General features: G+C 34.2%; 1 protein-coding gene across 1 annotated transcript in view; it reads left to right on the forward strand.

Annotated features, from left to right (window-relative positions):
• Positions 1–17,093, forward strand: part of ADGRV1 (adhesion G protein-coupled receptor V1) — a 594,013-nt gene that overhangs the window by 40,496 nt on the left and 536,424 nt on the right. The window contains exons 2-6 of the mRNA XM_015140403.3: positions 7,691–7,875; positions 10,659–10,808; positions 11,947–12,042; positions 14,222–14,326; positions 16,758–16,871. Coding sequence (XP_014995889.3) covers positions 7,691–7,875; positions 10,659–10,808; positions 11,947–12,042; positions 14,222–14,326; positions 16,758–16,871 — 650 coding nt within the window. The remainder of the gene's footprint in view (positions 1–7,690; positions 7,876–10,658; positions 10,809–11,946; positions 12,043–14,221; positions 14,327–16,757; positions 16,872–17,093) is intronic.

The following is a 17,093-nucleotide window of genomic DNA, read 5'->3' on the forward strand; positions in this document are numbered from 1 at the left end:
CCAAGAAAGCTTAGCAGTAAGCAAGGAGGCTGAGAAATAGTCAAATTTATATAGAAATCACCACTAAAGGCACAGGAAATAATAGTATCAGGTACCTTTACAACTTTGGTGGTGTGTGAGCAACTAGATGGGGAGAAAACTGCTCCAGGATATCCTTAAAATCATCATCCCTTCCATCCTGTGCTGCTGCTGACCTCCTGCTTACCCCTCCAAATCTGGTGTTCATTCTCTAGGAAAGGTGAAACAGGATCTCTTGAACGATGATGTGAGCCATGTTTGTGGGTTAGGATCCCTAAGCAAAACAGGGGATTAAGTGACCATATGATGACTGAATTCAGAGAGTCCAGTTTTTTACCACTTTCTATTGGGTCCCAGATGTCTTGGTAATTATATCTGTATCCTTTAGATGGGAGTATGGAAGATTCTTTGGGGAAACTGATCGATGTAAGAGTAAAGTTTTTTCTATAGATACTAAAATTGGGACTTTCTAATAAGTGGTTCACTCGTTCACCCAAAGTTGACAAGCCACATTCTTCTACACATGCTCAGAACTTTCAAATACTATTTTGGTCTCTTATCCTTGATCATATGAAGATATGAAGATCCAGATATTCAGAGCATCCAGTCATCAGTTTAGTCTCATAATTTTAAGTATATACAGATGATCACGAATTACCAGATATAGAAGATAGATTCCAGAATAAATAACAAATTTTGTTTTTGTTAATTTAGAGGTAACAAAGAATATAAAGAGGGAAGATTTTTTTAAAAATCAGTATTTTCTAAGATATTTTACAAAACCATTGGATTAATAGAAAAATAACAGGATACTGTTAAATTCTTAGAAATTGAAAACATGATAGCATGAATTAAAAAATACTAGGATAATTGAAATTTAATGTGAATTAAATTCTTGGAAAGCAGAGCAAAAATAAAAGAATTGGAAATTAGAGAGAATAAGATATAAGAAAATGAGAGAACCATCCTCAGAATAGCAGTACCAAATAATAGGAATTCTGGGAGAGAGATCAGTGAAAATGGAGTTGGGGCGAAATCATTGTGAAATAATAAAGGAAACTGTCTGTCTGAAGGATATGAGTGGCACATTGAAGGGAATTTACAGAGTGTTCAGCCAAATGGGCAAGAATGAACTAATTCCAAGATACATCATTCTGAAGTTTCAGAACACTTTACAATGAGATGAACCTTCCAGAGGGCGGACAGCACAATCAGAACGGGTCACAAACACTTCAGAATCAAAACAATTTTAGATTTTTTAGTAGCAACACTAGGTGTTTGAAAACAGTGGACTGAGGCTTTCAAAATTCTGAAAGAACATTATTTTTACCTACAATTCTATACTCAGTTAAACCGTTAGTTAAGTGGAAGGATATTATTGTGATAATTCCTAACATACAAGACCTAAAACATTTATCTCTACATATGCTTTCTCAGGATGTTACTGGAGAGTTTTCTCCATCAAAACAAGGGAATAAACCAAATAAACTAAGAAAGAAGAAAATATGGGATTAACAAACAGAGAATGAAACACAGGAAAGGATTCAAAGGGATTCCAGGATAATAGAAACAGGGATCCCAGCATGACTGTTGCCCATCATGTGTAGAGGACAAACACTTTTGATTGATGTAGGTTTAAGTTACCATAATTGTGTCAGCTGTTCCCCAAGAGTGAATCGGTGGGTGTAGTGAAAGTCAATGGAAACTGGCATTTTATTGATGAGATATACAATGATGATGGTATGTGTCTGAAACAATAAACATATTCCTAACACAAAGGTCTACATGGAAGCCTGGTATTCCTTTGTTAACTAACATCTTGGAAAGGTGTGCTGATTTATATAGTCTGTTTTCTGTAGGAATACATATATGTACACACACACACACACACACACAGATTTCTATGGTCTGTCTTCTGTAGAAATACATATATGTCTGTATATATATACACACGCATAAACAATCTCTTGAGAGATATAAATGAAGTTGATAACTGGGATTCACTGTGGGTAGGAGCAGCATATGGCTGGTGGAGGGTACTGTGAGGGAGGCTTATTTTTTACTGTTTATCTTTTTGTTCTTTTTAAATATTTTGCCACGTGCGTATATAAGGTATTTAAAAATGAATAAAATAAAATGTATTTCTTAAAAATTGAAGATAAAGACAAATGACATTAACTACAGTCTGAGTAAGAGACTATTCGTTTTATTTATTACTTTAAAAATGTTTAGCACTTATTCTATTTGTAACATTAGAGTACTTTGTTTTTGGAAGTTGTAAATTTAAATTCTGTTTTGGTTTGGGAGAGGGCAAAGGTCATTTTTTTTGGTGGTTCTTGCCAAATACAAATAAGACAGATTAAGAATTCTTAGAAGCTGAATAATTGATGATAGGAACGATGAAGCGTCTCTTGTTCCACAGGAGTAATTCTATAGTTTTAGAATGCCCCTTAGTAGATGTAATAGAATTCAAGTAATTCTAAACTTGAAAACCTTGTTCCTTTAGGATCATATTTTCAGTATTAATTACCTGGTGGTCACTCCGTGGGAAGATGCTTGCTATGGCATTGACAAGGCAAAAGATGAAGCTAAAAGGTCAATGCATTCATTCAGTTCTGCACTAGTAATGTTTGTCTTTTCAGGTCCTTGTCCCATCACTCATAGATACTGTACAGTTGTTTATTCTGAAATGTAAAGAGATGGAGTTAACTTTCAAATTGAGGGAAGGTTTTTTTAATCGAAGTTGATTAATGCAAAATTAATTGAATTATGATTTTCTTTCATTGTCTTCTATTGGGTCCTAATTCTTATTTTTTTATTTTACTCTCTTCCTTATTCTACTCTGTTTCTGCATAGTTATTGAGACATAGAAAAAAACACTCTTTGACTCTTTCATTTTAATCAGAATATGCTCTACCTATTACATTTCCTTAGGGGCCCATCACTTGTTTGAGACAAGATGGGAGGAAGGTACTGTCCTAGATAAACAGAATTTAAATTTATTGGTTATAATGAACATTGTTGATGAATTTTATAGTATTTGATGCTTTTATGGGCTAAGTAATCCAGGTAAAAAATAAAGCAGGGAAAATAGGATTACGTTTTTAAACAGGAACAATGAAGCATCCTGAGAAACAGCAATAGGAATAAATTAATGTCAGACTAATGTAAAGAAGCAAGATATTGGGGTTCCTTGGTGACAATCAGAAGGGGCTTAGCTTTTTCAGACACTGAGTCAATATGGTACATTCTTGTCCTGCTGTGTTCTATTCTGAAGACATCCTTAGTTTGTCTAAGTGTCCTATTAGTCATTGCCAGTTATGAGCTGGAGGGGAAAATATTAGACTGTGAGTACAGATGGTGGTAAGAATTGCATGGGAACAGAAGATAGCTAGCATGGCATCCTTTCATGAATGCTTAGAGAAGAATAATACTGTTGAATGTTATAGTGGGACAGAGGGGACTTTCCAGTTTGTTTATCGTAATATGAGTTTTCAGTATCACAAACTGGAGATAGGCGGATAAATATTGATGTTGAAAGCAACAGAAAACCCAACCCAATCCAACTAGAGCACAAAATGTAATTTATTGTCTCATTAACTGGAAAATCCAGGATAAAGCTGAATTCAAGAGCTTAAGCTTGATTATCAAAATGTGGCTCCTTTCATCCCCTTGGCTCTGTCTTTGGCTGTGTTTGTTTCATTTCCAGACTGTGAGAGAACTTGCCCCAATTATCACAATCCCAAATACAGTGGTAGAGGGAATTTCCATTTTTATGCTTAAGGGAAAGTTTCCTAATTGTGTCTTCTGTCTTCTTGGCTTTGATTGACCTGATCTGAATGGCCAACCCTATGATTCTGTTTGAGCCAAGGAACATATTTTAAGTATCTTTGTGTCCTCGGTGATAGATTAGCACAGGGTGTTGCATGACGTGCAGGTACACAATATACAAATGTTATATTAAACTGTAAGCTGCTTTTCTGAAAACAACGATTTTGCATTGTAAGAGCTGCTCTAATATAGTCCAGAAGGTAATTCTGAATTTTTTTTTGGAGCAAAATTAGGTGACTTGTTGGAGAGACTGAATATGATTACTAGAATTCAAGAATTTGAGATTTTCTGCCTGTGTGCTATCAGGACTTATCAAAATCTCACAGTAGAATTCAGGAAATAAGAAGCAAGAAATTAAATTACATATCATCGTAGCATGATAAGAGATCTATTAAGAGATTAGGGAAGAAAGAGTTTTAATTTCTTTTGAATCATACAAAACAAAAGTGAGAGGTGCGAGGAGAACATGGATGATAGCTGGAAATGAGAGGACTTGAATATTGGAATGTCATCCCATTAGAGAAGAAGAATGATGTCAGTGAAGCAATTATTCTTTCACAATTGCAACAGAATACAAATTATGCACATCATGATCTTAAAACATACGTTTGAAATTCATTTTATAGAGAAGTTTAAAAATAAGTGGTCTGACGGGGCATGAAAAAATTTTGTTAAATCTAATAAGAGAAAAAAATGACCTAAAATAGATTTAAGACTTATGCACTGCGTCATTTATTACTAATGCCTTGTCTTCTGAGTTTTATTTTTAAAAAAAACGGAATTCCAAAGATTAGAGTTTTAGTATGATAGAGGGAAGTGTACCAAGCTACTCTAAAAAATAAACTATTCAGCATTTGTGTAATTATGCGTGTCTTGTAATGGGAACTTCATTTTCAAAGCTTTTTTTAATCTTTAAATTCTATTGAATGCCAATTTTGCCCCTACAACTTTTCATACAGTGTGAAAAGATGAAAGCAAAGGAGATGCAATTATCAATGATGTCACAGAATTTGAGGCATTTCCAATCATGCCTGTGTGCTCATTTTGCATAATCTCAAAACTCACTGATGTGGACCAATTTCAAATGAATTTATTGACTTAAACACAGGATCTTGGAGCTCTAATTGCCTGGGAAACTGTAAGAATGCAGCATTTGAGCTATTGGTCCTGACATAAAAAGATGCTGTTAAATATTTAAAGTAGTCAAGAAAACTGTAGTGTCATTTAAAGAAATGTAATGTTTATTAGAATAATAAAGTGAAACTTTTAGGAGATTCAAAATTATGCATTCTTATGGGAGTTTTGGTTATTGTGCATGAGCTTTAAATATCTGAATGCTTGGAAACGTAGCATAAATGATCTATCATATTATTCAAGGTGGTGGTGTGTGATTTGTTGAAATAAAATGTAAATGGCAGTATGGTGTGGTTATTGGGTAGAGAGTTTGGAGTTAGCCTTCAAAGCCTACATAGCCACTTAACTGAATAATATTGCATATGTTAACTAACCCATCTCTGCTTTAGTTTTCTCAGCTATAAAATGGTACTAATGCTATGCTCACCTTCTTCATAGAGATATTGTAAGGATTAAATGTGTTAATGTACATAAAGTACCTTAAAACAGTGCTATATAAGCATTTGCTGTTATGATCACTCTGTAAAAGGCATTACAGCTTTTATTCAGAATGCACAAAATCTTAAAATGCGATATCAGAATATGAAAAAACATATGAGGAAGTTTGCACATATAGTATTGAAAAAGTTCAGTAGTTAACTCATAACTACAAATGTGACCTTTTGTATGTTCACTCCAGGACACACTTCTAACACTATTTCTCACACTCTAGGACAGTAATTCTTAAAGTGTATTATACCAAGGATCAGTTGCATCAGAATTAATAGGGCTACTTGTTTTAAATGCATATTCCTGGGCCTCACTCTAGACTCACCAGATCAGAATTTTTGAGAGTGAGAATTTGCATTTTAACAAATGCCTGAGGTGATCTTTATGCAGGACAGATTTTGAGAACTGTTCTTACTTGTTTGTGATTCCCTCTACTCATGCTGTAATCTCACTTTCACTCTGTCTCACATTGCACTTCAGATGTCTTATTTCTCTCAGTTCACAGTTCTATCACATCTCCTGTTCAAGGACTTTAGATTTTTCTTTCAAAATCACAGTAGACCATAGTTGATTTTTTTTTCTTTCACATCCAAAGCCTAGGTTGCCACCTTCTTTCTCCCTCTTCCATTTTGTACGCTCTTCATTGTACTTTGTTCATTTCCTTCCCACTATTTGTCCTAAGTGGGGTGTAAAATCATTCTGGCTTTGGGATTCCATAAAAAGACCTTCACTTGGCTTTGGTTTAGCTCAGAACTGCTCCCACTTTCCTGTCTCACAAATGCTTTGCTTTTTTCCCTTCCCTTTCTCTCATCTTTTTCATTTCCTTTCTTTCCATGAACATTACTGGATTAGAAGACAGGGAAGAGTTTGCAGCTGGTCAAGGAAAACTGTTTTATTTCTTCTTCAGATTTCATTAGTCTTCTGGCAGGTTTGCCTGGAGAGAAGAAGGGAGAGGTACAAAAGAAGTCCCAATCCTTCAGCATCTCTGTCCCTGTTAGCTTATATCCCTTTCCTGGACTCCATTTGAACTCAGCATCCCTGTCTGGGTTTTGCAGTCAGAAGTGTGTGAGACATCATTGAGCAGTCTCAGACTGCATTATCCGTATATACTTAACTGAGAACGTTGCATTTAAATCTTAAAATATATCAGGAACTCATGTATTTGGTGTGTCTAAATATAAAGCCATGTGTAGCCGAGTGGAAACATCACAAACAAGAAAATTTTATTACTTCTTGGCCAAGGTAAAGATTAATAGGAAGCATTTTGGCTCATAGAATATGTAATGCAGCTCTTTAAAACACGTGAACTTTTTATGTTCGTGTGACTGATCACATAGATCCATTGGAATCTTAATGATCTATGAGGGAAATCGTTCACATTTTTAGAGGTACATCTACATTACAAAACAGCAGCATTTTCAGGAGACCACTGCACTGTTGTGCTTTTGAAAGCTCTTGAATCCCAGAGTGCTGAAAGTAGGAACAATATTGATGACTCATACATATACATATCGTAGTAAAAAAAAAAAAAAAGTATCATGAAAAAAAGGAAATATACACTTTGATAAACTTGCTTATTTTAAAGCAACATGAACATTTTCTTAGATGTGGTCTTAGTATTTTAGCTAGTAAAATGAAAGAAATTTAAGTCCTGGAAATTTATCCCTTCTTTGAGAGGATTAGAATTTCCTTGCAACGACTAAGAATTAAAAAAAATTCTCAAAGGAGACAAATTTAAGGAAAAAGTAAACACCAACCAAGAAATCAATTTGTTGCTAGAAATGTAGCTTCAACTGTTTCAGTTTTGGCTGGTATTTCATAGTTTTATTTGTATAAATATGGTCTTTAATTAAATTTCCATGTTGCTGCTTAGGTTTTTCTTAAAGTGTGGATGTCAATAAATTTTTTACATGAACTAAATTTAATAAGTAAGTTTAACTTATAACTATTATCTTGGTATAGAAGCTAAAAAGCAAAAAGTATTTCTGAATGGTAGAAAAAGAACCGTAAGAGTACAATAGTGATTTTTTTAACTTCTGTCATCACACATCTGAGTTTGATGGCTTAGTAGTTGATATATTTTTGTCTTAGTTGTTTGCTGTCTAACTTTTCATACTGTGTTTATGTCTATAAACATCACAATCTAATGAAAATAGATTAGATATATTTTGTGAATTTTATACATATATACATTTTGTTTTGTTTTGTTTTGTTTTAGGGATGCCCTCTGCATCTTTATTAGTAAATCTTCTTTCAGCTTTACTCATCCTGTTTGTGTTTGGAGAAACAGAAATAAGATTTACTGGACAAACCGAATTTGTTGTTAATGAAACAAGTACAACAGTTATTCGTCTTATCATTGAAAGGATAGGAGAGCCAGCAAATGTTACTGCAATTGTATCGGTAAGAAATTATTATAGTTCTATTTTTACTGAAATAGATATGAAATTTCTTAGTTTTAATGGCAAGGAATTTTTTTTTTCCGTTTGAGATTTTGAGCAGTTTCATTATGGTAAATGATAGATGATTTGCACATAACACTATTCCATTTTTATCTCTTATAGGTTTATAGAGTGCTCCAACATAACCATGTGCATTTGACAGTACTATTTTTAAAGATATAGACTGATCATTTTATAGTGTTCATATATTTATTTTAGAACAAGAACTTTTCATTTTGGGTAATTTGGATTGTAGTTATCTCTGCTCAGATACACTATCTATTGTAAGGTGGTGTAGAGAAAATGTATGGAATATTTAAAAGTAGAAAACTGACAATAGTAAAAAAAACTTTAGTTATGTCTGAGAACTCTTTTAGTGGGAAAAATTAAGAATATTAACTTAAGTGAATGTTAGGTAGAATTTGTTAAACTATAGATCTACCTTGCACACAGTTTAGTTACTGGGTGGATTGTGTGTGCGTGAGTGTGTATCTACTTTTAACCAGAAAGTTATGTTATATGACCACTAAGAACATTGCTATATTTGAGTCTCAAAGTACTTAAACATTTTGTTTGTAAAAATAAAATTTTAAGTAGTAGGTTTAATAATCACATTATGAAATATTATAAAAAGAGAAGATGCAGAAAAATGACCTATGAACAAATCCAATGCTATAATTTTAGTTATTTGTGACATACAGCTATATAGAGAAATTATTTTTAGAGTATGCATTATATTAGATAATCTTTTTCACATAATTTTCATTGAATCTTAACAATTTTTTCAGATTCCTTTATCATTTTCACAACTTTTCTTGATGGTGTTGTAATTACTTCCTTATCATTCTTCCTTTTCATTGAGGTTGCTTCTAATTTTTACTACTATGAATGTTATTCTGGTGAATATATATATGTGTATATATTTTGATTTTTACTTATTTTGAATTGTTAATTATTTGATTAATTTGCATTTGATTAATGAAATTGATGAAATGATTTTCATAGGCTGAATTACTGTGCTTTTCTGTTTGTTTCAGTGGCTCTTGATAATTCTTTCTTAAAGTTTGTGTCATTTTCTATAGTAAGGTATATTTCCAACACCCTTGACAACTTACTTGGATTTCTCAACTATTTAAAACTTATTTTTATGTATGAGAACTAGGAATTGACTAAAATTTCCCTGTACATGTTTTTTATTGGTACTAAATCAAATGAGTAGTTAAATTACTCATTTTGTGCTGTTTGGTGAAAGAGATCGCATGTTGATCTGCACAAGGTCATGCAGAATCTTACTAATAATGTGGAGACTCTTACTAGTCATGCTGATTTTACAGAATAAGATCTTAAAAAGTTAAGGAGAAGTTTATGATGACTAAAACATTTGAAATGCTAAAAGAATTAGATCTTTATTGGAGATGTGGGAGAATATGAGTACAACTTTAGGTTGAGTTTGGGAAAGAGCAGTTTCTTTGAAACAGATAGGGAAATAATTGATTTTCCTGACACATTTTTTGTCAGGCCACATACACCTCTTTCTTTTCCTTCTCTCTTTTTTGTCGATATATAATTGTTGTACGTATTTTGGGGGGTATATGTGATATTTTAATATTTGTATACAATGTGTAATGATCAAATTAGGGGAATTGGGATATCCCTCACTTCAAACATTAATTTTTTCTTTGTGTTGGAAGCATTACAATTCCCTTCTTCTATCTATTTTGATATATTAAATTATTTGATACAATAAATTAATGTTAACTATAATTTTCCTACTGTACTATCGAATATTGGAACCCATTCCTTCTGTTTTTGACTCCTTAACCAACTTCTATTCATTGTCCTCTTCCCTTCTCAGCCTCTGGTAACCACCATTCTACTCTCTACCTCCATCAGATCCACATTTTTAGCTGGATGAGAATGTGTGGATGAGAAGATGCAATATCTATCTTTCAGCGCCTGGCTTATTTCACTTAACATAATGACCTCTTTTTACATTCATGTTGCTGCAAATGAAAGGATTTCGTTCTTTTTGATGGCTGAATAATATTCTGTTGTGTTGCTTTGCATATATACAACATTTTTTTGAGAATTTTAGTTATAATTTGTCTTCTTGTTAGGTTTGCTGTAGTCTACTCCAGATCAATCAAGAGCAGAGAAAAAAATTCACATAATTGCTTTCCTATATATTATTATTTTTCTGTGTAATATTTGTTTTCATTTCACAACATGAACAAATGATTTTGTTTAGAATCATTTCTTTTTTCTTTTTTTTTTTGAGGCGAAGTCTTGCTCTGTTGCCCAGGCTGGAGTACAGTGGTGCGATCTCAACTCATTGCAACCTCTGCCTCCCGGGTTCAAGCGATTCTCCTGCCTCCGGAGTAGCTGGGACTACAGACGCACACCACCATGCCCAGCTAATTTTTGTATTTTTATTAGAGACGGGGTTTTACCATATTGGCTAGGCTGGTCTCAAACTCTTGACCTTGTGATCCGCCCACCTTGGCCTCCCAAAGTGCTGGGATTACAGTAGTGAGCCACTGAGCCTGGCCTAGAATCATTTGTTTATTTCTGAAGATAAGTTTTTTCAGTTGTTAAATATTTATGATTTTTGTTTTTGTACACTCTGTTGATAAATATAAAAGTCACTTGATTTATGCTTTTTCTCTTGATTGCTGTAATTAACATCAGTTTTACTTGTCCTAATACTGTGTTAAGTAAGAATGATCTATATTTTGCATTTCATAGCTGTATGGAGAGGACAGTGGTGACTTTTTTGATACATATGCTGCAGCTTTTATACCTGCTGGAGAAACAAACAGAACAGTGTACATAGCAGTATGTGATGATGACTTACCAGAGCCTGATGAAACTTTTATTTTTCACTTAACATTACAGGTAAGTCCATGTTTCCTCCTTATAGAAATTATAAGGAGGACTTATAAAACTTGTAAAAATCTTTTAGTGCTTAACAACGTATCTATCTAGAGATGAGCCAATTCAGATAACTGGTGGTGGTATTCGTAGAATCCAGAACTGACAACCTCTTCAGCATTTCCATAATCTGGTTATTCCTTGATCTTGTTCAGAAATTCCACAGCTAGTTTTTGAATCCATTCACCTTACTCGGGAATTGCCGTGACACTTGCTCCAGAAAACTTTGCCTTCCCTTTGGCCTTTTTTTCTTTTATTCCTCGCCTGCTACCAGATATGCAAAGAATGACTGTGACTTCTGAGTTCAAAGGACGAGGATACAAAAAGCAGGCATGGAAGTGGGAGGTCCCTGTGACTTAAATTCAGAGTACCGCTGGGGAAAAAAACTTGAGTAGTCTTAGGTTTAATTGAACTTTATGGCTTCATCTATTAGGTTGAGGCAATGACTCGCTAACAACATTCTGGTGGTTTTTTCTAAAGAGCATTAAGAATTTTTTTTTTTTTTAATAATTGTGTCACTACCATTAAAATATTTGTGAAAATGACACTTGAAACAGTTATGTTTTGCTCTTTTAAGTCATTCTTTAAAAAATATACTTTTGTGCTGCTCTTGAACATCTGTGCAAATGTTACAGAAAACTCTGCATTTTATAAACATAGTTTTAATGTTTTATCTTCAGTTTGGTTCTGTGATTCATAGAATAACTAATTCTAAAGTTCCAGTACCTTCAATAGCATGAGAAAAATTACATTGAATTTTGTACTGTGTGTGTACTTAATTCTGTTATATTAGTGACAACATAGTAATTATAACTAATTTATAATATAGTATTACTAGCCAGTGATGATTTATAATTATACTATCATATATTATTAAGAGTCAGTGACTTATGCTTTTCAAAACTTTTTTGAAAATTTTTCATTTGGAACTTCTTAACCATATTGATGTAATTGGAATGTTTACTTAATCTGTACATTAAGATTACATATGTATTTTTATTATATTCTGAATAACTACTTGAAGACAAATTCTACAAAAATAAATATTTAATTTATTATTTTATTTTTAATTCATTATTTTATTTTTGGGATTTTATTTTAGAAACCTTCAGCAAATGTGAAGCTCGGATGGCCAAGGACTGTTACTGTGACAATATTATCAAATGACAATGCATTTGGAATTATTTCATTTAATATGGTATGGACACAATTTGATGATACTTGTGGTTGCTAGATAATAGTTTATTAAATTTTAAAAATTAGTTTTCATGATGTTAGCAGTATCATGCTGTCTTTTGATATTTAAATAAAATTTGCTTTAACTTTATCTCGGTTTCACATTCTGTAGACCATTCATTTGTTCTACCCAAGATGTTTGTGAATTGAGGAGGCTTGTATGATCGTGGTCATCTGTTGTCCTAATCTCTTTTTGCTGATTGTTCCACCTGACTCCTTTGTTTCCACTTTTGTCTTTAATTCAGATATACCACCCATTGCTTTTGCCTGATTTCCCCAAATGTCACCTAAATAAAGTGTTGATTGTTTGTCAGACTCTTCTGAAAGTTTGGAGTTAATGGGAGATGAGAAAGCATATTGAAATAATACTTTTCAAAAAACTTACTATGAACTTAAATTGAATAGCAGGTGTTACATCTCTTTAAAATTCTGTAGTCATCCCAACTCTTAAGATTTTCCCATTAATTGATATTTTCTGAAGGTTGAAACTTCATTTCATCCCACTCACTTTTGCTCAATAGTTTATTTTCTGTTCCTTAACTAAATTCCTGTGGCTCTGGCCAATCCTATGATCAGAGGGTTTTATGTTTGGAAACAAATACACAAGATAGGGCCCTTCTTTAGATAAATTGTTTCTAGCTCTTAAAATAAAACCAAGTTTATCTCCAATACAATTGAATTTGGCCACTAAATTTTAGACTCCAGTAACATTCCTGACTTGGAGTCTCTTTGAATCACATTACTAATTATAATTAATAAAACACGTTGCAGTACTTCCCAGCTTTTCATTTATTTTTAGATTGCTACTACAGTTGGTTGTATGTCATTTTCTTGGTACCTTAACTTATCTTTGAAACAAGTGGGCTATAGGTAAATATGATCTTTATAATGCAGTATCTTCATTAAAAAGTGTATTTGACCAACCTCAGTTTAGTAGAAATTCGGTAACCTCCATTATACTGTCATTTACAAACATTAAGTTAATTAATCAACCATCTCTTATTTGAATGATAAGGAATTATTAATGATGAAGCAGGCTCCCTTAATTGCTTAATTTCTCTCCATATGGCTTTCCTGCTACACTAACTCCCTGTGTATCACCTCTGACCTCATACTGATTTGTTTAAAGGTTTATTTTGTTTTTGTTGTTGACATTATACATCTTAGCCTCTGGGAAATGAATCCTAGTTTCTGGCATGAGTCCCAGGTCCCTGACTGGTGGGGGTCTCAGTGCTGCCAGGCAGCCTTTGACATCCTTAAAATTAAACTAAATAACCATTGAGCTCACAGTGGTGCTCAATAGGCTGGCTTTGGTTTCCACCCTGAGGATGATTATGTTGGTAGTGAAGATGACATTGATGATGATGATAATAATAGCAACATTTACTGAACCCTCAGTATATGTCAGGTAGCAACATTTACAGAAGCCTTAGTATAAGCACTTGATTTGAACTATTGCATTGAAACCTTATCACAACCCTTCAAGATGGGCATTCCTAACCCCAGTTATGGATGGAGCTACTGAGTTTTGCTGTCACCCGGAGAGTTGGCCACTGCTTCTGTAACCTGTGTGCACTTGGCTGCGTCTGTATTCCTCCTCTCCCACCTTGAATTTCCACCAGCCAAATCAGCATATTTCTTTTGAAGTCCTCGCTTTCACCTCCTGCAGAGATCCTGTCCTGAAAGTTGTTAGCAGTGTCTGCTTTTCACTGACAAGCTGGCTGATGTGGAGAAAGAGGGGTTGTGGGCAAGGCTAAGTGGTGGTCCCAGTGACCTGCTGCCTTGGTCTGGAGGCTTAACTCATGTCTGTCACCTCCTGGGCCTCTGTGAGCATTTGAGTTTGTCACCTTTCAACTAAAAAACCTTTAAATTCCTCAGCAGAACAGCTAGTTGATGGTAGAACCAGGACAAGAAACTGCATCTCTTGCTTGACTAGTTTTTATGTTCCCTTTACTCTATTATTTTTAACTTTTTCAGCATTTTAAAGCTATAGTTCATTGAGGCTAGGAAATATCACATTCTTATATACAGTGTAGATTGATTTGTCTGTGGAAATCGAGCGTTTCTGAGGTAATAGTTTTTACCGCCTCATACCTCTGATTGCTCAGCTCCTCATCATCTGTGCTTGCTCTCCTCAATAGCTTCCCTCAGTCACAGTGAGTGAGCCCAGGGGCAGAAATGAGTCCGTGCCTCTTACTCTCATCAGGGAAAAGGGAACCTATGGAATGGTCATGGTGACTTTTGAGGTAAGTTTACTCCGAAGTAATTTTATTTTAGTTACTTTTATTTTTATTTTTGAGACAGAGTCTTGCCCTGTTGCCCAGGCTGGAGTGCAGTGGCATGATCTCAGCTCAGTGCAACCTCTGCCCCCCGGGTTCAAGTGATTCTCCTGCTTCAGTCTCCCCAGTAGCTGGGATTACAGGCACGCTCCACCATGCCTGGCTAAGTTTTGTATTTGTAGTAGAGACAGGGTGTCACCATGTTGGCCAGGCTGTTCTTGAACTCCTGGCCTCAGGTGATCCGCCTGCCTAGGCCTCCAAAGTGCTGGGATTACAGGCGTGAGTCACCGCACCCGGCCCTGAAATCACTTTAAATGCGAACACTGGAGTTCATACCAGGTGACTACAGTTTTGAAAATCAAAGTTCCTTGTATAATAAACACGACACAATACAATTAAAATAAAGATGAATACTTTTCTGATCTGATACATTTCATGATTAATATAAAAATGTTTTCCTTGCTGCTTGTGTATACAATGCTTACATGAAATTCAAGCTAACATTTTAGTTATGTGGGAAAAATAAATCATAAGATAGAATAATAATGTTAATTCTATAAATTTCATAAAACTTTTATGATAAATGTTTTCAAAAATAGGAAATTTTAAAATACCCATGGATTACTTAGGTTTATGTAAAATTATTTAATATGTTGTCTTTCTCCATTTTATTTTTATTTTAGTTTTTTTTTTTTTGAGAGAGGATCTTACTCTGATGCCCCGGCTGGAGTGCAGTGGCACAGTCATGGCTCACTGCAGCCTCAACCTCCTGAGCTCATGCAGTCCTCCTGCATCAGCCTTCTGAATAGCTGGGAATACAGGTGTGCATCACCATGCCCAGCTAAGTTTTAATGTTTTTTGTAGAGATGAAGTTGCATTATGTTGCCCAGGCTGGTCTCGAACTCCTGAGCACAAATGATCCTCCCTCTTCAGCCTCCCAAAGAGCTGAGATTACAGTCATGACCCACCATGCCTTTCCCCTACCCCCCATTTTTTTCAGTACACCAAATGGATGGTGTTTATTGCCATTGCACTCCACCATGGGAATCCATAAATGTTACAGGATGTGGCATGAATATGATAAGCTGTGGGTGACGTGTATTTTTCAGGTACTAGATCTAATCATGTGATTTGATTGCTTACTGACCATGTGCCAATCATTGTGTCACCACATTGCTGTTCCGTGAGATACACATTTCAATCTCCAACTAATTTTTGTGTTTTCTGTGTTTTTTAGGATCCGCAACATGATCATACACTATTTTCAAACATTAGAGTGGTAGCAATTTCAGACACCAGTTTCTTTCCTAATTATCAATTGTAATATCAATAAAATGGAAACTTATATTTATGTAACACAATTCTATGGAAGCATAGAATAGTTTTGTTCATGCTTGTGGGTGTCCACATCATACAGTAGTTATGTTAACTACACAGAACATAGAACAGCAGAAGGCAATAATGCATGAAAAACATAATAAACACTAAATATGCAGTAGTCTTGCAAGTTCTACACTGGAAGTCATACACAATTTTTCAGGTACTTAGGAATATGCATTTAGACAATAAATTTTTGAAAGTTTTTCTGATAAATATTGGAAAAATTAGAAAATAATTGGCTGTAGAAAGAATAAATCATCCAGGTTAGAGTGTTTTCAACTTATCTATGGATGTCTAAAGTTATTTTATCAGATTTGTAGCCTGTTTTCTGTTTAAATAATTATAAGTAACATTTTTGGAGTGCTTAATATTGCCATATATTGTTGTAAGTGCTTTATATTGATTATAACTGCATACAGATAGCACCCCTCCCTGGCACTCGATCTCTCTCATGCTATTCTTAATTTTTTCTCTATGATACTTATTATCATATAACACACACCCATTCATTTATTTATCATTTATTCCCTTCCTTTAAATGTCAGGTCTATATGGTGCGGAGTTAGCGCTATTCACTGCTAAATCTTTAGTACCTAGAAGAGATGCGGCATGGAGTACTCAACAAATGCTTTTTTTAATGAATGATTTTATTCATTCTTCACATCTTCACATCCAGCTTGTGAAGTGGAAAATATTGGCATTTGATTCTGTTACTTGAGGGAATTTACTAATCTTGAATACCCTTTCTTCCAAAAAGAAATATTTATAGAGTATTTCTCCCCTCAGGTTTAACGTAATGCTTGAGAAAAAGCAGCTCATAGAAACCACGTACTTTAATGCAGTTATAGTCAATATCTATAATTACGTTATAGGACCTATTAATTTGAAGGGCAGAATGATGTAATTCTTTCAGAACATATTTAAACTTCAGATTTTTGTCAGCTGACATCACAATGATGCTTTCTCAATCTCGAGAAGTATTTTGTATTTATTGACGGCATTGTGTGTTTCTTTTCAGGTAGAGGGTGGCCCAAATTCCCCTGATGAAGATTTGAGTCCAGTTAAAGGAAATATCACCTTTCCCCCTGGCAGAGCAACAGTAATTTATAACTTGACAGTACTCGACGATGAGGTTGGCTAATGTTATATACCCAAATGGGACAAGGACCCTGTGTTGCAGGACACAGTCCTATATAAACTTAGTGTATTGTGGCCAGTCATACCTCAGCTATAAATAGCTGACTATTTTGGAATACATGTTATTATTATTTATCTTACTTAATTCACATTAAATTGTACATCTAAAAGCTGATGAATTTGAATATAACTAGCAACCATACATAATACAAACATT

The sequence above is a fragment of the Macaca mulatta genome, chromosome 6 (genome assembly GCF_049350105.2).
Source record: "Macaca mulatta isolate MMU2019108-1 chromosome 6, T2T-MMU8v2.0, whole genome shotgun sequence".
NCBI classification, from domain to species: Eukaryota; Metazoa; Chordata; class Mammalia; order Primates; family Cercopithecidae; genus Macaca; species Macaca mulatta.